At 44.3% G+C, this 23,006-nt stretch overlaps 1 protein-coding gene across 6 annotated transcripts in view; it reads left to right on the top strand.

Annotated features, from left to right (window-relative positions):
* DIP2C (disco interacting protein 2 homolog C) overlaps positions 1-22,662 on the top strand; it is a 301,056-nt gene extending 278,394 nt beyond the window's left edge. For all 6 annotated transcript variants that reach the window (XM_079996376.1, XM_079996372.1, XM_079996374.1 and 3 more), the window contains 6 exons: positions 856-917; positions 11,892-11,949; positions 13,960-14,034; positions 15,856-16,030; positions 17,245-17,368; positions 18,782-22,662. In XM_079996376.1, coding sequence (XP_079852502.1) covers positions 856-917; positions 11,892-11,949; positions 13,960-14,034; positions 15,856-16,030; positions 17,245-17,368; positions 18,782-19,034 — 747 coding nt within the window. In that variant the 3' untranslated portion in view covers positions 19,035-22,662. The remainder of the gene's footprint in view (positions 1-855; positions 918-11,891; positions 11,950-13,959; positions 14,035-15,855; positions 16,031-17,244; positions 17,369-18,781) is intronic.
* Positions 22,663-23,006: the final 344 nt, after the last annotated feature.

Genomic DNA, 23,006 nt, shown 5'->3' with positions numbered 1-23,006 from the left:
AAGCTTTGCAGGGGCTGTTGATGTGGCAATGCATCCGGAAGCTGGTTCTGAAATCTTCTGATTTCTAATCCAAACAAATCTACCGCGGACTGCAGTATTTTGTACTTGGTTGGTCCGTGTGTTTCTCCTGTTTCGGCAGCAATCACATGTTTAGGAGATGCTAAGGGACAAAAGAAGCAACAGCAAAACCCAGACCTTGGGAGCTTAAGGAATATTGTGGGGTTAAAGGGCAGGTGAGGGCGAGGTCGGTGGAAAAGTCAACTTCGTGAGCAGAACCAGTGCTTCCGATTATGAAGGCTATTTATTTACTTTTAGAAGAGCTGACTTGGAAAAATGGTAAAATAAACACTTTATTAAAGTACAGTAGGGTGGTTTCAGAAGGAACAGAATAACTGCTTATAGTTCTTCAGTCCATATCTGTTAATCTTGCATGTCCTACTCTTTAATACCACCAGTTTTTTTAAAAAGACACTCTTTGCATGTGTGAGTGTCTCAACAAATCCATACTTCCCACTTGACCACTTGCTTCTGCCATTACCAGCTCTGCGTCTCCAGCTGATTCTGCTTTCCATACTATTTTGCTAAACTCGTAGTACGTGTGCAAGTTTCACTTGTTTATATTGACACTGGTTTTCAGTAACACAGGCAACCGGAAACTTGCATTTGCAGTCAACAGGTTAAAAAGAGTATGGCCAGCAAGGTATGGTTCGTACTCCCCCGTCACTGATTGTAACATATTCAGTGCTTTTTATCATTTTAATAAAGGCTTTTCTTTTTTAAAAAAACTTTAATTGTAAGTAAAATGCACAACATCTGTTCCACGCAGAGTGCTAACTAAAAGGTTTTCTTTTGCAGGGGACATCAGGGCCAGATCCAACCACTGTGTATGTGGACATGAGGGCCCTCAGACATGACAGGTATGACGACATTTATTTATTTATTTTTTAATGCAATGTCCGTAGCTGGAAAATGAATATACTGTTTTTTTGGGGGGTAGGGGATACAAATAAGTTTCTCGTCGTAGATAGCAGGGTTGGTTTTTTTAAAAAATAAAGGCACTTAAACCACTATTATTTTACCTGTTTTTCACAGTTTTATCCTAGCTGGCCAGATGCAACACTCAAGGTGACACTTGTCACATTTGGAATCTCAATATTAATTAAAAAGTCAAATGTCACCTTATAAAGCCAGTGGTTGCATGTGTTGTAACACTAGTAATCAAACTCATCCAAGGCTTTTAAATAAACATATGTATGAGCACACACACAGTGTTATGTACTGAAGTTCTCACCCTGGGCCAGCAGGGGGATACTGTAGATAGTTATGCAAATAAGGGGTCGAAAGTGATGTTCAGTGATTGGATAGTTTTAGAAAATTGTTACAGTTACGTTGTACTGGAGCTCTATATAAGCAGGCTGACTGAACCCTTCAGTTCAGTTCTGTTCTGGCCTGTGAATAAACAAGAGCTGTTTGAAGAATCGCTGTGTCGTCTGATATGGTCACCCACAACTTAACACACAGAGAGAGATTTGACTTCTCCTCTAAGGCCAGAGAAAAAGAAGTAATCTGTTTCTCGGTAGAGAGTTCAGCAAGGTAGGTCCTATATTTGACTAGGCCCAATTGCTTGGTTTCAGCAATCTGCTCAACTTCAAGGGAGGTTGTTACAGAAGCTCCCTCAAAGACCTAAGCAATAGTTGTTTTTGCAAAAAAGTGTGAAGCAGGCTGGTTCTTTTTCAGGTGGGTGGGGTATGATCCCTTACCACAAGTGGGGGTGGGGATTTTGTTGTGTATTTTATATAAGGTATAAAAGGTGCTTTTGAGAACACAAAAAAGTGCCACTTCGAGGGCAGATGTGAAGGACTATGCTCAACAAATTGGGGGGGGGGACACACACACACAACCTCTGTTTGTACCAAAAGTTTGTAAGTTAACACTGCAGAGTCTTAACGTTTATTTCATTATAAGGCTCCTTAGCAACCCAGTTCTTAACCCAGCGTACTTTTGCTTATCCAAAGCTTCTCAAACTCTTCTGATCCGGTTCATTGTAAAATCAAGCCAGCTAGTGCCTAGGAAAGGCATGTTGAATGCCTAAGGATGCATCCAGTTTAAGTAAGTGGTAGTTAACAAGAGTATTGACTCTCATGATAGTAGCTTCATACTTGGCACTTGACCCTGAATAAATTCATTAGGCGTTAGCTTTAGAATTGCAGCATCTTTTGTTTCAGGTGTTTACTTCCTTCTTCCCCGAAGTTTGTGAAAACTGTCATGAAAGAAGATGTGAAACAATGCTGCCATTACATTCCGTGAATTATAATTCTCTTCTCACGGATGGTGAGAGATGTCAGCTTGGGAGAATGGTGTATTATTGCCTCTCTTTTACTCTCTTTCTCTCTCTCTGTGTGTGTGTGTGTGTGTGTGTGTGTGTGCACGCGCGCCCCCCAAGTACTTTGATCCACTTTGCTTTCGGGAGCAAAACATCATACAAAGTGCTTGGTGCAGTTTGGAAGCTGAAATGTGGGGCGGGGCAGGCATTAATAAATTTCGATGTGGGAAATGGGTTTGCTTTGCGACCCACTACCACGGAGTGTCTACTTGTGTGACTGCAGTTATGATTAAGCTGTGCCACAATAGCTGGGGATAATTATATGTGTTTGCTTAGATAAGTGTTTCAGCAAGCATGTTAATTATTTCTCCATTCTAGTGGTACAAAAAACCCAAAAAAACACACACACTAAAGGAGCAGCTCAGCATTTGTTTGCTTAGAGAAACTTTCAAAGAGTACCCCCCCACACACAAGCGCCTGAGAGAATTTAGCAATCATGAGGCCTCCAGGAGCAGTATAGGCTTTCTTGTGCATTGCCATCTTTGGAGGGTGGAAGGGCACCTAACATACAGAAAGGCAATCACTGGAAAGAATGCAAGCCCTCTGTCCCTCCTTTTTCAGCATGGAAGGATTCCCAGTTGAAGCCACCTCTCCTGTTCTTTTGCTTCACTAGTACAGAAGTACTGTTTTTGGGGGACATGGGGCGGGCAGGTGTAGAGGACTCCCTGGTCCTGAACGGGGTAACTGTGCCCCTGAAGGACCAGGTGCGCAGCCTGGGAGTCATTTTGGACTCAAAGCTGTCCTTGAAGGCGCAGGTTAATTCTGTGTTCAGGGCGGTTGTCTACCAGCTCCACTTGGGACGCAGGCTGAGACCCTACCTGCCTGCGGACTCTCTCTCCAGAGTGCTGCATGCTCTAGTTATCTCCTGCTTGCACTGTTGCAATGCACTCTACGTGGGACTACCTTTGAAGGTGACCTGGAAAATGCAATTAATCCAGAATGCGGCAGCTAGACTGCTGACTAGGAGTGGCCGCCAGGACCACATAACACCGGTCCTGAGAGATCTACATTGGATCCCAGTACATTTCCGAGCACAATTCAAAGTGTTGGTGCTGACCTTTAAAGCCCTAAACAGCCTCGGTCCTATATACCTGAAGGAGTGTCTCCAACCCCATCGTTCAGCCCGGACACTGAGATCCAGCGTCGAGGGCCTTTTGGCAGTTCCCTCATTGCGAGAAGTGAGGTTACAGGGAACCAGACAGAGGGCCTTCTCGGTAGTGGCGCCCGCCCTGTGGAACGCCCTCCCACCAGATGTCAAAGAGATAAACAACTATCTGACGTTTAGAAGACATCTGAAGGCAGCCCTGTTTAGGGAAGTTTTTAATATTTAATGCTGTATTGTTTTTAACTCAAATGGAAGCCACCCAGAGCGGCTGGGGAAACTCAGCCAGATGGGTGGTGTATATATAAAAAATTATTATTATTACTATTAAGCAAAGAGTGCTACTTCAGTGCCTTGTAGTCAGCCGATTGCTCCCTTTTGAGAAATGGGCTGTTTTCCCTTCGTGTCCCATTTCTGTCTGATAAGTTGGCATAAAGTTGGGCTGCTGTCAGAGGCTGGCTGGATACTGAGGAATGGGCACTGGGAGAAGGGTGGGGTGGGGTGGGGTGGGGCTGGAGACTGACTTGCAAGAAGGGATCAGCGAACTGGGAGAACCTGTAGCAGCCAGAAGACAAAAGTCAGAGCCAGCAGAAGCTGCAGGATTGGAGAGGGGAAAACAGGTGCAGGAGGAAGGGGAGAGAGATCAGACTGGTGGAGGGTAAGGATTCCCTCCTCTTCCTGCCCCCACCTCTCCTGCTCCACTGTCTCCCAGGACCAGAAGAGGACTGAAGTGGGAGGAGCAGAAGGTGACATGCAGGTGGAGTCTTTGCCTGCTTGCACACCACTCAGGTAGGGGAGATGCATAGGTCAGGAACCTGTTGTGGCAACTGCCTCATCAGGTGTACACCTAGGAGTAGTTGAGAGACATAGGACTGATGGGCACGCCTTTCCCTAACTTGTGAGTGTACTTTTGACAATAAATTTTGGCAATAATTTCTCTCTCAAGCTGGACAACGCCATGACAGGTGCGCCTCCTAAACTAGCCTGCTGCCCTCAGGTACGATGCAGGACCAGTCTTGAAGTAACACTCAGCTGCTAGTCCCGCTGGTTTTTGAAGACGGGTTGGGGAGGGTGCGGCCTTGTCCTTGGCCTCAGGCAGCCATATGTCTTGGACCAGTACTGGGAAGTGAATCTGAATCACAGTGGTTGAGAATATAAACTTTGAGCTCCATTGTAGGCAGGCAATGGAGAACTTGGGACACATGTTTCTTTTCAGAATACTGTAGTAGAAAATTTCTCTTCAGCCCCCTCCCCTCCCCTGGCTATTGATCTCTCTTCCAGGCCGAGGGCACAGTTTGCAACTTGCTATGTGGCATGTTCAGGTTAGTAGTGCATTGCTTCGCTCTTCCCCTGTACGTCGAGCCAGTTAACGCTTTTATTGGATTTTAAATTACTTGTCTCCCATGTGCTGAATTCGGCAAAATGCATTAGGCGATGCTGGAGAGAGCATTAAATATTCAGCAAGCTACTCAGTGCTGTGGTCTTGGAATGCAGCGAACTGCTCAGTAGGTTAGTCGGGCAGGAGGACTATGCTGATTCCCCCCTTTCCCCCTCCTCCTTAATCCCAAGAAAATGAAGGAACGTAGAGATACACTGCTAGTAGTAAAAGAGGCCTGTGACTCCCAGAAAAGACAACTCGGAATGCTGAATCTCATTCAGTGGCTGCAGAAGAGAAGCATTCTTTATTAAGGAAATAACGGCTGTATAAATGAGATTATTTCCTATGCATGTAACTGACTTCAAACCAGGCAGGACCCCAACACACACAGACACAAACAAACACATGTAAAAATGAAATACAGACAAAAAAATGGGCAACCTAAAAAATACACAGTGCCTTCAACCAAAAAACAAACTTCCCCCAAACTCAGCTTTTAAAAATTGAGAGGGGCAAGGGGTCTTGGCAGGTACCAAGGTATGCGTCTGAGGGTGCCCCTGTCCTTTGAGTGCCAAGGTGTGGGGCCCTAGCAGTGCAGAGCCTATATACAGATTATACCAGCTGCTATATGTGAGCAGTGACTTAGGCAATTTGAATACAGTGGTGCCTCGCAAGACGAAATTAATTCGTTCCGCGAGTTTTTTCGTCTTGTGATTTTTTCGTCTTGCGAAGCACGGACTTTGGAAAAGCTTCAAAAATCACCAAAGTCTTCAAAAACCTCAAAAAAGGCTACCACACCGTGTGCTATGAGTTGCTCCTCGAAGTGAATGCACGGTTTTAAGAAAAAGGAAACAAACTTGCAAGACAAAGGAAACAAACTTGCAAGACGTTTTCGTCTTGCAAATCAAGCCCATAGGGAAATCCGTCTTGCGAAGCAACTCAAAAAATGAAAAACTCTTTCGTTTTGCGAGTTTTTCGTCTTACGAGGCATTCGTCTTGCGAGGTACCACTGTACATTCTTGTAGATGGGTGGCCATTCAGTAATAATTTTGTTAGTTGGAAGAAATCAGTCAGAAGAACTAGATTGCTTCCAAATGCAGGAGACTGTGGGAAGCTGATGTGCTCATTTTTGCCTGGAAACTTTGCTGCAAAGTGAGGATACCTCTGAATGTCAGATTCTGGTGACAAATTGGGAAATTAAGTTGTCTTCATGCTGTATTTCCTAGAGGCATATGAGTGACCGCTGTTGGATAGATGTTTGGTTTACTCATGTGGGTTCTCCTTAAATTTTTGCTTTATGTGGTGATAACACAGCATTTAAGTGTGTATTTTAATCAGTGAATCTCCCTGGTTCAATTTGGAATGGAATTCAGCTAACAAAGCTGCCCCAAAACTTGGGAGACAGCTCGCTTTTCGCCTCAACCCTGGATCTGAAATTTGGGCCCTGGATGCTCTTCCAATGAGAGAGCACTACAGAGTCAAAATATATCCCTGTAAATAAGTTCTTCTCTTCCAGCTTACCTGGCAACAACAGTGGCACCTTAAGTCCCAGGCAAGGAGGAGTTCCCAGGGCAACTGATATCCTTACTAGCAACTTCAGTGCCATGGGGAAATTTCATTTCCCTAGGTCCTTGGCATCTAGGACATTGCCATTGCAGCATACAGCACATAGATGAAGTACGGTAGGCCAAGGGACAAACATCTGTGACCTTCTAAGTGAAAGACTGCCAACTCCCATCAGCCCCAGCCTGGTTGGTGATGATGAGAATTGTAGTCCACCAACCTCTGGAGGGGCCATAGATTTCCCCAACCCTGAAGATAGACACAGGTACGCCATTTTGTTATTCAGCTGAGCCAAAAAAAACCCCACTATATACGCTTTTCACAATGCAGCTGAATATGGTAATGAACTGGCCAGCTCGTGTTATAAGCTAGGTGATTGCATTCCTGCAAGTGTGCTCATTTAGTTAACAGTAATTTTAGAAGAGATGGGTAATTTTAGAAGGGGGTGGGGTCAGTTCAGCCCCCACAGGAGGTTATCCTTCTTAACCATGCGTGTAGCAGTTAACGTGTGTGTGGGGGGGGATTTGCAAGGGAGGATCAAAAGTGGGGTGCTTAACCCTTTCCATGCATTACGATCCTCCCCATGCAAGTCCTTTCCACACCATTCCCCCTCCCACCCCACCCTGTGGTGTCTGGCTGGGGTAACGTAAGAAATGGGAACTTATTTGCAAGGGAGAATCAATGGGAAGGATTAATCTCCACTCTCCCCTACATCGGTGTTTGAAAGGGAACGGGGGATGAACCTCCCATTTACCTTATTGCAATAGCTGCGCTCCTGGCTGATTCCGATTAATGGGCAAAGGAGTGTGACCCATGGGAATGCAAGCTGTGATTTCGATGAGGCATGAGACAAGGTACAAAAATGAAGGGTTCTCCCCTGTCCCCAGTCAGTGATCTTTTAAGCTTTTGGTCAGTTTGAAAGGTGGTCCCTTTGAAGAATGGGTTGCTGCTTCGGACTTGAGTGAATCTAGAAACCTGTCTACAGTGCTTCTGTCTCCTTGCATTGACAAAGAGACTGTGGTGGGCAGGATTGGTTTGGGAGTTGGAGAAGCACTCTTACAGAGTCTATTCCTCTCAGTAATTACCGGATATGATCCATGTGACCTTTTACAGCAGGGGGTGCATGAATCACATTTCAGACTCGCCTGCTCTTTTCCCCATCTGTATCATTTGGCATGCCCATGGCATTATAAGAAGCATGTGGGCGGAGGCTCGAACAGCCTCAGAAAGTGCTCAGGAACATGGCACATCAACCAAGGAAATGTGTGTGTAAAAATAGGACAGTATGAAAATAGGACAGTGAGATTTGAGGAGCAGGGGAAATAAGAAAAAGACTAAAATGAATCAAGTATTGAGGCACTTAAAAAAAAAAAGCCCATATTGATGAGCTTTGATTACAAAATTCTGCTTGGTATTTTTGGCCCTGCATGGTTTAGAAATAGCCTTTTGTCCTGTGCATTAATTCTTGGGTTAAGAAATGCAAACAACAAGGACATGTACAAAGGAGTTCTGGGGTGATGTGCACCTGAGCTCTGGAATTGTTTTCCTCCTTGGGCCCACTCAATGCCCAATCTAAGCATATTCTGGTTGGCATGAAAGAAATATCCAGTTGGCAAACAGAAGAAGCCATAGCAATGCCATGGGCTATTCTAGTATATATCATTTTAAACATTCATCTTTATTTTCAGGCTTTGTTTTTTCCTCCTCTTGTTACCTGAATGCGTAAGTTAAACTTTGATATTTTGGTAGTTCTCCCACTCTTGCTGTTTTGAAGCAGAAGAATTACAGGAGCTGGGCTCATGAATGTATGTTCTGTGTTTCACATGTCATGGGTATGTGTGTGTGTGGGTGGGTGGGTGTGTGTGCACACACTGCCCACCACAAGTACAGAATTCGCAGTTCTCTGAAGGGTTTGAACTGGCCCATAATTCATTTCCTGCGTGTGTATGTGTAATTAGCAATAACGCTATTTTACAGCACTACAAGATGCCCTGTATCCTGAGTAGAAGTCTGATATCTCCCAGATCCTATAAGGATTGCAATTGCAGACTTTGGGGTCTCAAATTTCAGCAGCACCCTATGTGCCACCAAAATTCAGCACCCCCTGCCTCTGGCCTTCCATTCTACAGCACAGTTGCAGCATCCACTGCAACGCCTCTGAAGCTCTGCGCCCAGTGCAACCAAACCAGTCACACACCGTTAAATCCACTTCTGTAGGTTGCTATGCTATGAGGTGTTGAGCTGCCACCCCTTTCTGGGAGATCTGGATCTGGCAACCATCAATGGAGTTCCTAGTGCATTGAAATTTGACTGCTCTAATGTTTGTTGCATTGAGCATTGCATGATTGTAGTTGGCTTGCCAGCTTCCTCACCCCGAATCAAAACTTGCAGCAATGAGTGATCACTCATGTGATAACTTCACTTTAATTCCCTTGTTCTTAAGGCACAGGGGGTTTGGAAGAGAAAGGGGAACCAGAAGTTAACACAGTTTTAAAGACTTAGCTGCAAGTAGTTCCCTCTCTGTACAGCATAGTCAGGACAATGGATTACCGTATTTTTCGTCCTATAGGGCGCACCGGCCCATAGGACGCACCTCGTTTTTTTGGGGGGGGGGAATGAATAAAAAAAATTATTTCACCCCCCAGCCGCGGCTGCCGCCCCAAGCCTTGTGCACACCTGCCTGAAGCACGGGGCACCCTCCGGAGGGCTCTGCGTGCTTCGGGCTGCAAGCTGCCGCCCCAAGCCTTGCACGCCCGGCGGGACCTCCTGCCGGGCGCGCAAGGCTTGCGGACACTCGCCCGAAGCACGGGGAGCCCTCCGGAGGGCTCCACGTGCTTCGGGTGGCAGGCTGCCGCCCCAAGCCTTGCGCCCGGCGGGACCTCCCGCCTGGTGCGCATCACTTGCAGACACTCGCGGGGGCTGCAGGCTGCTGCCCCCAAGCCTTGTGAGCCCGCAGGAACTCCCGCCGGGCTTGCAAGGCTTGCGGATAGCTTCCTGAAGCCTGGAGAGCGAGAGGGGTCGGTGCGCACCGATGCCTCTCGCTCTCCAGGCTTCAGCGAAAGCCTGCATTCGCCCCATAGGACGCACACACGTTTCCCCTTCATTTTTGGAGGGGAAAAAGTGCGTCCTATGGGGCGAAAAATACGGTACTTACGTTGGTATAAATGGAACCCTTCTGCAAAAACAAACAGACAGTGATTATTCACAGGTATTAAAATAGTTTGACTCTGGTTTTCAGAAGATGGTTTGAAGTTACTGTGTTTGTTGGTTTTAAGCCTGTCCTATTGTGAGTACTGCGACGCGGGTGGTACTGTGGCTTAAACCACAGAGCCTAGGACTTGCCGATCAGAAGGTCGGCGGTTTGAATCCCCATGATGGGGTGAGCTCCCGTTGCTTGGTCCCTGCTCCTGCCAACCTAGCAGTTCGAAAGCACATCAAAGTGCAAGTAGATAAATAGGTACCGCTCCAGCGGGAAGGTAAACGGCGTTTCCGTGCACTGCTCTGGTTTGCCAAAAGCGGCTTAGTCATGCTGGCCACATGACCCGGAAGCTGTACGCCAGCTCCCTCGGCCAATAAAGCGAGATGAGTGCCGCAACCCCAGAGTCGGTCACGACTGGACCTAATGGTCAGGGGTCCCTTTACCTTTATCTTTATTGTGAGTACACCTCCATCTTGGATTCTCACAGTCTGTTTTGTATAATTCATAGCCCATAACCTGCCTGCTGTCAGAACTCCTGCATCTTCTCTTCCCACATCTACCAGTCCTCCCCAGTATGTACCAAATAGTTCAATGGCACCCGCTGTCGCTACCTATTCTCCTCCTAACTGCTAGCAGAGCAGTTCTTTCCATTGCTCTCTCAGTCCAGGGACTTCCCTTCATCTGCCATTGGAATGACATCTGCAACAGCTTTTGCAGGGGATGCTGGTTTGAGAAATCTCATGAAATCACAGCATGGATCCTCAATTGCGCAGTGGAATTTAAATATATGTTGTAAGGGAAAGGGTTTGTGACTTGGCTGGCTGCACCTTTAGCTGGGGTTTTCTTACAGCTGTAATGCGGTACTCTACATGATTAACTTTCCTTGTAAAACCCTGAGTAGGAGTTGTTTAAGAGACCTAATAAAAAATACCTTCTGATGGGCTCTTGCTTCTGTGGGCAGGAATTTTATCACAAGGTTTAGCTTTTCATCCCATACTCTATGATTGTCGCTTTGGAAACGTCAGAGCTTGTTTAAAACCAAGCAGCACTTGTATTTTTTTTAAAAAAGAAGAAATTGTAAAATGTTCTTAATCACCTTTAAAGATGTGGAAGATACCAAGGAGAATATATTATAACCTTCCTCTTGCAGTCTTCTCTTCTGCTTTGGACATGCTCAGTATAGTATGGTCTAGTCTAGTGAATAGAGTGTTGTGCTTTTAAATCAAGGTGTCCTGAGCTGGACTCTCCCCTCAGCCACAGTGAAAATAACCCCATGCAGTTCATGCAGCCCTTAGCTACCTGGAGGAAGGCTGAGCTATAAAAATAATACAGTGGTACCTCTGGTTAAGAACTTAATTCGTTCCGGAGGTCCATTCTTAACCTGAAACTGCTCTTAACCTGAGGTACCACTTTAGCTAATGGGGCCTCCCGCTACCACTGCCGTGCGATTTCTGTTCTCATCCTGAGGTAAAGTTCTTAACCCGAGGTACTATTTCCGGGTTAGCAGAGTCTGTAACCCGAAGCGTTTGTAACCTGAGGTACCACTGTAAAATAATAAAATAAAGAAGTATTTTTAAGTAAATGTGAATGTCTCCCACACTTTCACTTTTCTACGTTACACACACACACACACACACACATTACAATCAATTAAAAGCAATAATAAATTCATTTAAATCCTTTAAAGCCAATAATAATTTCGTAATCTAGGACTGGGTAAGAGGACATGATTGTAAGAGGCTTGCAGTATATGAAACATAGGTTCTCTGTCTGAAATAATAAGTTGGTAAATTTAAACTGAGGGGAAATGTCCTGCTTTCCATCTCTGATTGTGTTGCAAAGGGTAAACAACCAGTTCCACATAAACTAGCCATCTGCCCAGGCAAAGGAAATGAACATCTCCATATTTGCCTGGCTCATGTGTGGAAAAGACCCAGTCCTTCTTCTTCCTCCCCAATTGCATTCCTTTCCACTATGACCTACCCACTGTGATGTTCTGTCACGTGGCATTTTTTATTGTGGGGTTAAGATCCACCCATGAAAGAACCACCCCCACCCCTACCATGTTCCACCTTGGCAAAATCTCAAAAGTTTTCTATTCCGCTTTGCATAGCTTCCTTGCTTTGAGAGAGCAGGCACCAGGACTGAAGACTGGCAGTAGGGGAAATGCAAGAGTTTGAGAACTTAACAGTACAGCTGACATTTATGTGCGGTACTGCAATTTTTGTACGCTCATCATAGTTGTCCTATGTGTTTTGCTTTTCAGAGTGCGTTTAGTAGAAAGAGGATCCCCTCATAGCTTGCCCCTCATGGAATCGGGAAAGGTAAACATTTTTGCAACTCTCAATATTTTAGAGAAGCTGATAAATGCTTTAACTTTGAGGTACATGTGTATGTTGGGGTGTGGAGCCCGATAAAAGTAGTGTTCTAGAGAAAGATCAAAAGTGGCAGCTACTTGCTCAGATGTGAGATCCTTTGTGGCCATGTCTGCGCACGCACCTTCAGGCATCACTCAGATGCCTGGATTTGTGCAATTCACGTTGTGCCAGTAGCAAGCCGTGGGGCTCCTCCTCTCACCTTACCTCTGGTTGCTCTCACTGTTACTGCTTACTGAGAGAGAGAGGGACAAGGCAGCAGGGAATTTGGTGTGGTGCAATGGCACCAGCAGAAAATGGTCTCTGTCAATGTGTTTGCACCGCACTGGCCTTTCCCCCTCATTGCCTCTCCCCCTGCCATTAAGCAGGAGCAATATGACCGACCAAAGATCACATGACAGATGGCACCCCACCATGCCGTCTACTACTGCATTGTGCTATCTCCCCACCCCATACGCTTGCATTGGGTGTGATATGATGTCAGCGCCATGACCATGCCTCCGGTGACAATGTAGTTTTCCCATTACGGTAGCACTACATATTTTATGAAGTGTATCTAATATTTCAGCAGTATGAGGCAATATTTGTAGTATATTCCTGGGCTCGAGAGAGACAACAGGTTTCTTTCGGTGAGTGGTGGATGACCAGGGAGTTGGAGACAGTATGGGAAAGACATAGTTTCTTGAGCATTGTGCACGGCCATCCCATGATTGTCTTTGGTTGCTGGGTTTGTCTTGGGGTTGCTGCTGCTGTTGATATGTGTTTCAGAAATCTACAAAAACTGTTTGAGAGAGAGCCTCAAAAGAGGGAGGAAATGAACACATACCTGGATGGCTCCATTGTTTAGAGCATGGTCTGATAACGCCAAGGTTGCAGGTTCAATCCCTGCAGGGGGTTGGATAAAGATGATCCTCAGAGTCCCTTCAAATTCTATAATTCTGTGTTAAGGCAACAGTGGATCTGCTGGACATCCTTTGGGGAGGGGCCTTTAGAGAGATAATGGCAGGATATAAAGTTTTTAAAAGAATTAAATACCCTACATACTACTTTTCAACACTCCTGTAGAACTCTATCTGCCTTTGGCAAATAATAGACCACATCAACCTAGCGACCCATAGGAACAAGGATTTTAGTCTGAACATTCGTTGGAAAAGCGTAAGCTAGGAACACTTGATTGGCACCAAATTTGGAGTGGCATAATACTTTGCAAACATGGGACCAAGTTTGGTTGGTCTTTCCAGTGGCTGCGCATCTACAAAAAGCATTTGTGGATTGTGCAAATCACTACTTGCAGTTGACTTTGTGAACAGCAGCTGGATTCCAGGTGTTTGTTGTTCATGAGTGACTGTAAGCAAGCTGTATGCTCTGTCCATCAGTGTGAAATGTTTCTCTGGGTTTTCATTGTTGATCCTGCAAGCAGGATCTTGGGGGGCCATAATACATGATTGCAGCTTTGCCTGTAAGCAAACAGGGATTCACCATAGGAGCGCAGGAAGCTTACTGCCTTATACAGGGTCAGATCATTAGTAGCTCATAACAGGCTGCACCAATTTGAAGTGGGTCTCCAAGATTTCACTGCAGGGTCTTCCCCAGCTCTTCTTGGAGTTAACAAGGATTGAACCTGGAAACCATGGCTTGCAAAACATGTGCTAGACTACTGAGCATCCCCATCACTACTGTTGTTGTCAATTATTGTCTTGGGTGTAAAGAAAAAAGGGAAGATGGATCACTTGTGCCACATGATGAAAATACGTTTCATAATCATACATCCACAAGATTAGTTCTCTCTCCCCCCTCCCCCCGCATGTCACTCACTCACTTGAACATGCAAAACACAGAATTCAAAGCCTTCTTTAGGAGTTTCTCGAAAGCCTTCGGGAGACAAGAAGAAAAGTTCAAAAAACAATATGTACATCATCTGGCTCACGACCAGATATGACTCATTTTGTCTTTCAATAGATTCTCCCTGGAGTTCGCATCATTATTGCTAATCCAGAAACAAAGGGACCCCTGGGAGATTCTCATCTTGGAGAGGTGAGTCACAAGCTGTGCCTCAGTTGGTACTGAACTGCGTGAGTTGATTAAAAGCTACCTTCCTTCCCTAACAGCCGCCTTTAATAAGTATGTGACAAATGGCCCGCTCTGGCAGGTATACATCACACAGCTCCAGGAAGTTTAAACTACTTTGTGCTTTGTCACAGCTGAGAACTGAGAGTACCATTTCTAGGTTCTTTTTTTTTAATAAAAAAGTCTGCTAGTTTCTTCATTCATATTTTCTTCCTCAAGTTACTCATATTTCAGGCATAATCTCAGAAGTTTGTAACAAACCTGGCCAAACTTTCACCTTGCAGAGCTAGTCTTTGCACACTTTATCTCAGTAATGCAAAGCAAAATTTTCATTCATATCTTTAAACTAAAGATTGCATTGAGATATAATTGGCTAGGATCCTTTTTTTAGTGGAAAACCTCATGGAAGGAGCCTTCCAACCTAACATAAGAGTGTTATGTGAGAAAATGGGCCCCACATCCAGAAAAAGACTTTTCCAGGACCTTTTATGGCAGACTAAGTTAGCTGAACACGCCTTAAGCCCCACCGATTTTCAGTGGAAACCATCAGTGGGATTTAACGAAAGTTCAGCTGACTCAGTCTGAATACAGCTACAGCTCTCCATGTTTCTCGGACTGTAGTGCAACCCCAGTGGCTCAGTTGGTAGAGCATGAGACTCTTAATCTCAGGGTTGTGGGTTTGAGCCCCATGTTGGGTGAAAGATTCCTTGTTTGCAGGGGGTTGGACTTGAACCTTGTGATCTCTTCCCACTCTACAATTCTATGATTCTGATGCATTCAGGTATTTCATTGTGAGATGTCTTCCATCAGCACTTGCTCAAGAGTTCATGGAAAACTATTGGATTTTCTCCTCCACATGGCCCTTTGGACCCAAGCCATTATCTCTGCCACTAAACATTGGCGTTGTGGATTCCTGTGCTTTCCCCAGATCTCATTAATACTCCCCACACCGTCAGCGCAACTCCATCAGGGCCTCTGGGACTAGCGAAAGGAGCACCTGTGTGATCTCAGCTGCCCTTGGGATGGAGCTCTTACATATTCCTGATCTGTCAAACAGCTTTTACTCTGGCTTCCATCACCAGTAGTCAATGGGTGTTTCAAGGGAGTGCCACAAGTTAATAGATTCTGCCCAAGTTGTGTTTTCGTGGTTGAATCAATGGCATATGTAGAATGCTTGTTGTGCAAGGATTTACGCCATTCAGATCCTCTGTGCGAATGCATTATGGAGGCCACTCGCTCTTCAGCAATCTGTGTGTCTTTGCTGTTGGCTGGTCTAGATAACACTGGGTGGCATGAGTACAAAGAAGAAGGCTTATACCTTTAACCATGAGTACAAGCGAAAGGTTTATACCAGATCCAAGAGATAGGAATGTGTGGGGCAGCAAGGGCAATAGTGCACATATTTCGTATGTAAGTTGTATTATTTTGTACAACATAAAAAGTTGGTTGTTTGACTGGCTTTCTGCTCTGTGGAAAAGTTTGAAAATTATAATAAAGGCGATTAACTGATATTTTGCCAATGTGATCCCAACCCCAGAAAGCTAATAACTGGTTATAGGAATGCCACAGAGACTTGATCTTAACCACTGCACGTTAGCGGTGCTTGCCTTGGCAGAACTACTCCTGGGGGTGGCTTTCAGTGGGTAAGCTGGTGCAAAGGACTGGATTTTCCTCAGCAAGCTGATGGCTGAGTTGAAGGGCTCCTATTGTGCTTAATATAAAAATGTCTGTGGCAGAGTATGCTTGGGAGCACACCAGTGAAAACATAACTTTTTCCTCTCCACCTAGATATGGGTTCATAGTGCTCACAATGCCAGTGGCTACTTCACTATCTATGGTGATGAATCCTTGCAGTCCGATCACTTTAACTCAAGACTTAGTTTTGGAGACACTCAAACTATCTGGGCACGGACTGGCTACTTGGGATTTCTGAGAAGAACAGAGCTCACAGATGCAAATGGGGGTAAGTTCTCGCACTGCCTTTTATAAATCTGTATGGTATCGAGTGCTTTCAGATCAGGAGTTGTCAACCGATTTGGGCCCATGAGCATATTTGTAAAGGGGAGGAACTATTGGGGGCACCTCACTCACACTGCAACCAAGTTCACATTGCAGTCTGTCCTATTGTCTACAGTACAATGGTTCTTTCAAGCCTTAATTTCAGTGGGGAAGGGGTTGGGGGCAAAATAAGGTGCCAGGAGACCCCTGACTTCCTGAGCATTTCCTTGCTGGATTTGCATTTCCCGCCATGGCTACTCCACTGCAGGAGCTGGGAACATGAGCACTGTTCCTATAATCCGACAGGAGAGATTTTGCAACCATCTCCTTTGCATCTTTGGGGGATATTTGCCTTGATCTGCATAGAGAAGGCTAAGAACATAGGACATTACAAAAAGGAAGTCCCCTTGTTCCACACACCCTTTTCTAACCTTCCCTACAATGAGAAGGTTTGCATAGGAAGCTGCCTTTATGCCATTGGCCTACACTGGTTGGCAGTGGCTCTTCAGGACTTCGGGTGGAAGTCGTTCCCAGTCATTTCTGGAGATGCTGCAGATGGAACCACATGCAATTTATTATGATGGTCATTATTAATAGTATTATTGTTGTTGTATTTATGAATGGCTTCCTATGAAAGTATGTGCTCTGCCACTGAGCTGTAGCAGCTCCATGTGTTAATCCGATAGAAAGCAATGCTTTATTTTTCTGCTTAGCTGTCTTGAAGCCAAATGGAAATGTATTAAACCCAGGGAGGTGGAACCTCATCCTTTCCTCTCTCCCCACCTTCAACTCTCCCTGGCCTTGTCCTGCACCCATCTTCTGTGATCCTGCCTAGCTGCAGTGTCTCCTTGAGTAATACCTGCTGCTTGCCTGGGTGAGGGATGAAGCATGTTGTGTGTGTGGATATCTCTTGACTGAAGCCTACTGTACTAGGGAGAGAATTGTATATGTTGCTTCACCCACGTTTTCCTCTGTCCACACCTACCGCTCTCATCCAGCCCCCGGAAAGTTGCCCAATTGGGAATGAGGCCCTTGGGGTGCAAGAAGCTCCATTAAACCAATGGACTTTAAAAACAAAGCTAAATCTTCCAGGTGGTGTTGATGCAGCTGTCTTTGCCTCGCACAGGTGATTTAACGCTTCATATAAATGATTTCTCCCCCCTCTCTCTCTTGAACCAGAGCGACATGATGCACTTTATGTGGTAGGTGCACTAGATGAAGCCATGGAACTGCGAGGAATGAGGTATCACCCCATAGATATCGAGACGTCTGTAATTAGAGCACACAAGAGCATTACAGAATGGTAAGTACATTGTCGTTTTGTCCAATGGTAGGGCCGGACCTGGCATGTTTGGTAGCAGGAAGAAGAGGGAAATCCCTGATCTGCATGTTTAGGACTTATGAGAAGAATCTTGATATAGTTTGGGGGCTGTGCTTTGTAAGTAAGAGGAAAAGCTTAAAATATATATACAGTGTTAAGATCGGGAACCAAATGTCAAACACAATACATTCTGGCTTTGCTATTGCAAAAAAACCCAGAGAGGGTTTTGGGCAGTTAATCGGGTTTATTATGGCCTCAGCTTTTGTCAGCTAGAGTCCACTTCATCACATACATGAAGTGTTTTCCTCAGATGTCAAGTATATATACACACATAGTTGTAGAGAAACAAACGTAAGCAGTGGGGTCAGAGGTAAATGAAAGGCCAGAAATTCTGACTGTGAGAAAAATTGCATCAAATGTACATAAAATAAACACAAAATGACTGTTTGCAAAGCAGTGTTGGTGGTAGTACGTCCTTGCTGCCTGGTGTTGCCTGTTTTATGACCAGCTCTGCTTTCCGAATGGCCGCTGTGCTTATTTTGTATACATTTCAGCTTTAATGTCCAAGGCACAGCAAATATCTTGTTTGCTAGCTCCCTTCCACAGGACCATTTGCCCACCACAAAAGTTCATCTAAGGCAGGAGTAGCCAATGGGCTGCCCTCCAGATGTTGTTGGACTGTAAGTCCCATCATCCTTCACCATTGGCCATGCTATCTGGGGCTGGTGGGAGTTAGAGTCTAATAATGTTTGGAGAGCACCATATTGGCTGCCCCCAATCTAAGGCCCTGATCCTGCCCTCGTGGTCCACTTTCTGTTTAACTAGTCGAGTTACCAATCTGAGCCTTGGAAAGCACAAACTGCTGAAAGAGGCCAAAGCTAGAAGAAGAAGAAGAGGAAGAAGAGTTTGGATTTGATATCCCGCCTTTCACTCCCCTTCAGGAGTCTCAAAGCAGCTAACATTCTCCTTTCCCTTCCTCCCCCACAACAAACACTCTGTGAGGTGAGTGGGGCTGAGAGACTTCAGAGAAGTGTGACTGGCCCAAGGTCACCCAGCAGCTGCATGTGGAGGAGCAGAGACACGAACCCAGTTCCCCAGATTATGTGACTACCACTCTTAACCACTACACCACACTGGCTCTCCAAAGCTAAGGGACATTGCTCCCCCAACCTCCTCCTCCTGGTCTGTATTTTTCAAGCGTAGGGGGAAAATAATCACCCTCACCACCTCATGATAAAAGGGGGCTCAAGTGCTTTGCCCTCAAAAGCCCCCCAAGGGCACCCTTGCACCCAACCACATTGGCAGTCCAAGGATTAAAAGAATTGTTGTGCATTGGCAGTGGAACCACTGAATGATACGCTTTAAGGTGATGTGATTTTCCTACTTGCATTTCAGTGCGGTGTTTACCTGGACAAACTTGTTGGTCGTTGTTGTTGAGCTGGATGGATCCGAGCAAGAAGCCTTAGACCTGGTTCCTTTGGTCACCAATGTGGTACTGGAGGAGCATTACCTGATTGTAGGGGTGGTGGTTGTGGTGGACGTTGGTGTAATTCCTATCAACTCCCGTGGAGAGAAACAGCGTATGCACCTACGAGACGGATTTTTGGCGGACCAACTAGATCCCATCTATGTGGCCTACAACATGTAGTCTGGTATCTATTAAGGCTTCCATGGACTGTACTCTAGATGTATAAACAAATTTTTTTGGACGTCCACTAAACGATGTGCTGACAAGAAAACGACGCCACTCTTCAGAACGGAACTGTTTCTATTAGGACTTTTTGACGCGCTCGTTATTGGCAGGACATAAAATGTGAAACGTGTTTCTTTTACCACTACATTTTAGCACAGAAGGACTTTGGGGTACTGCCTTCAGTTTGTTGGAAAGCCCATTATTAGACTTTTTAAAAAAGATTATTTTTTGCTTATTGGGATGATACTGCTTTCTGAGTAATATGGCTTTGTATTTTATGTTATACTGAAGTAGCTAATTTTTCTCTTTTTTTTAAATCTGCCCTTCAAGTGGATATTTTTAAACAGCTCATATTATGACTGAATTGTTTTGGTTTGCTTGTTTTTAAATGTCCATAAAAATCTTTTCCAATATGAATCCATTACTAATTTTAAGCCATTTTCTATCCCATTGTCTTAGGAAACTACATTGTGGTACGAGGAAAATACCCAAAACAGCACCTTCTCAAATTAAGAGTTTTAACAGCTTTCTCTTCTGGAAATGCTGAAAAGGCAAAGGCAAAAAGAGCCTTTGATTATTAGTGTTAGAATGAACAGAAATTTATAAATAAGGTGTATTTCGGCAATGAGCTTGCAGATATCTTTGTACTAAACTAAAAAGATAAAATAAGTTAACTACTTCTGTAATTATGTACAAAACCTTTAATTTATTTTGATCTCTTTAGAAGTATAAAAGAGAAACATTCAAGAATATTAAGCTCTTGTAATGTTTGCTAATATAAAAAACAAAGGGGTTGTATTATCTTGAGTGGATAGTATCACATCAAATATATATATATGAAATATAAATTCACTAATGACAAAAAAAAAGATTTTAAAGTTTTAAAAGGATGCAGTACTCATCACTTGCATGGTGTCTCTTTTCCCACTGTAGATAATCTAACATTATTCACAAACTTCGAGGAAAACCCGGTCCTGGATTGCTAAGTATCCCTGTCTAAAAGAATCTCCCAGATACCAGCAAGCGAAACCATTTTGCTACCTTTAAAGGCAGCGAGTTAAACGTTGAAGGTCGCAATCCTCTGTCGCGCCTGCACAGAGGGCAGGGCATGGGGTGGCTCCCTTAGCTGTGCTAGAATAAATTCCTGCACCTTGCCCTCTCTTCCAAGCCTGCTTCTCCGCAAGGTCGCTGAATTGCAACTCTGCTGCCCTTGGCCCCTAATTTGCCTCCAGCACTCTGCCACTCACCCTTCCGTAGTCCGTGGTTCTTCTCCAGCCCCGTGTGTGCTCTAGGAGCATGGAGAAGAGGAGGAGCAGCAGCAGTGCTGGAGAGGCAGGAAGTGGGGAAGAGCCTCGGCTTCAGCCTAGGAAGCCTTGGAAGAGTCCAGCCGGCACGGTGGCGGAGACCAAGAATGGGTTCCCGCGAGAGCTATTCCGCCTCCTGCTCTCTGTGCATGCAACGCGGTAGGATTTGCTGGCGGCCAAAGACTCTTCAACAGTGCACTACGAAGGATTCTCTTATTTGCCGCGGAGGTGACAAATATTTGTGCAGGCACGTATGTCCATACACTTCTTAGACGTTAGAAAAGGCAGGTTTGAAGAATATCACTGTTTTTCTTAGCTGCATAACATTGTTGCACAATATTGGTCATTGTCCTTTTTTTAAGTTTGTGGGGGTTTTGTTAATTATTTTTTTTGGTAAGGACGATTTTCTTGTTGTTTTCTTGTTTTGTTTTTGGTGGTCGTTTTGCACAAGAATAATGCTTTTGTTCATCTGATTGCCTTCCTGCTGCCCTCTGTCTAGGTTGGGCGAGGGGACGGTGGCGATCCCTCCACGTCACACTTTGTAGAAAGCTGTTGTTTTTCAGTAGTCTTTCTCTTAATAACGCGTTTGTTATTGGAGAGTAGCTTAAAAGCCGCTCTAAACTATTTGGCACAACCTGGTGCATCTGCTAACATGTCCTTATGCCAAACAGAGGAGCTGATACTGGTGTTGCAAGTAATCCCATCTCTCAGTTCCAAAGGGAATCTGCCAATTGGGGAAGAACAGGAATGCATGGATCACAGCTGCCTTTTATTTTCTTTCTAATTTCACTGACTTCGGATAAATGGAATTGTCGATCTCTTTATTATTTAATTGTTTTCCTCTCCCCATTTTTGTTTGTTTGTTTCTTTGTTTGTTTTGAAGTGCATATTTTGGTTTGTTCCAGTGTAACCTGGCTGACCTGTGTCTGATTTTTGAGGGGTGAACATTAAACAGCAGCAGTCCAAGAATGCTTTTTAAATGGTTTGAAATAATGTTAACTTGCTGACAGAATATGCATGACTAAGACAGAGGCAGGACTGAAGCTACAAGACCTTTATATAACATGTACAAGGGAATTTTTTTTTTTGGTCTACCTTTGCAGATTTCATTTGGTTCTGAAGACCCCAAATTCATTTTTTCCCCATTTTTATTTTTGCAGGGGTGGGAGGGTCCTTAAAGATGAGGGATGGTTTTTAGTCTGCATGCAGAATACAGAGCATCTCACCATGGCAAAACTTTTTGTTGTTTTTTTTTGGGTGTGTGTTAATTTTCAGTTGCCCCCCTTTTTCAGATTTTCTTTGCCCTGTGAATATTTCTACCCATGCTCCGAAGACCAACCCTGAAGCATTCTGTCAAAGTGTGGGGTTTTTCTGTCCCCTAAAATAATATATATTTTTTTCTGTTTGAAATGTCAAGTTGCTGTAAGGTTCAGACAAGCCGTTGACTGATTATGAGCATAATTACAGTGTATGAACTAACTTGTGATGATGTCCTTGCTATTGCTGATCTCAGTGCTGCAAAACACAAATTTAGCTGTCATTTTATTAAAGCATCACTTTTAACCTTCACCAAGTCAACTTTCCACTCCTGGGGAAGGGGACAAAGGACTGCAATGCAGTCGTACGACACAGATAACTGATCTCTTCTGCAACCTGCCATCTGTGGTTGTCTAAATTCTCAAACTTAGGACAGTAAATGACGATGAACTGAATTCCTAGTTTTGTCGTGCAAGATAAGGGGAAAGAAACACACCGTACCATCAGATTCAGCAATAAAGAAGGATTGTTCTGTATTAGAAACTGTACTGTAGATAAACCATTCATGAGAATGTATAAAATGTTTGTCTTGTGACCTTGTGCTTTTGAAGTCAGACAAAAACCATGTAATCAACCTGATGCACATGCACACTAAAATAAAAAAGAAAGAAAGAAAGAGGGTCCACAATGAACATTTAAACACGAAAACTAATCAAACAGGAGCAGATTCCTCATGGTGCTTGTTTATTATATATATTTAATCCTGCTTGACACTTTACCCAAGGGAAGACTGTCCCTTTTATCAGTTGAATGTTAGCAGCGTTATTTCATAGAGTGTGGTGACTGGTTAGAGAAATTCATGTAACTCAGCCAATCACAGTTTCAAACGAAAATTTTTATGTGCAAACAAAACAGCAACCTTCTTGTATGTTAAACCACCAGTACGCTTTGTACATCTGTGATAACGCCTGTTTTATATTCAAATGAACAAATAAAAGCTTTTATTTTTGTTGCTCTGAAAATATCAGGTTTTTTTATATAAAAAAGAAAAAGAAATTAGTTAAGGTTTTTAAAGGAGATTTTCCAGAGCTTTGGGCCCCATCTAACACTTTGGTAAAAGAAAATTGTTGTGTGTTTTTTTAAAAAAATTGTTGACTTGGGATCATTGCATATGTCACAGAAAAGAAAATACTCAACATGGATCTGGAGCTAACTTAAGCCGTATTCAGGCGCTCTTATAACTGTGTTGAATCAATTTGTTCCTTTCTTTGGCATCTCCAATTCTGACCTTCCTGCAGTGATCAAGGAGGTATAACACAAAGCCTCTTCTCTATCCAGGACTGTGTTAATACGTTGAAGAGGTGTA

This window comes from Podarcis cretensis (genome assembly GCF_951804945.1).
Source record: "Podarcis cretensis genome assembly, chromosome: 12".
Taxonomy (NCBI): Eukaryota; Metazoa; Chordata; class Lepidosauria; order Squamata; family Lacertidae; genus Podarcis; species Podarcis cretensis.
Note: the sequence above shows the minus strand (reverse complement) of the source record. Positions and strands in the feature narration are given on the sequence as shown.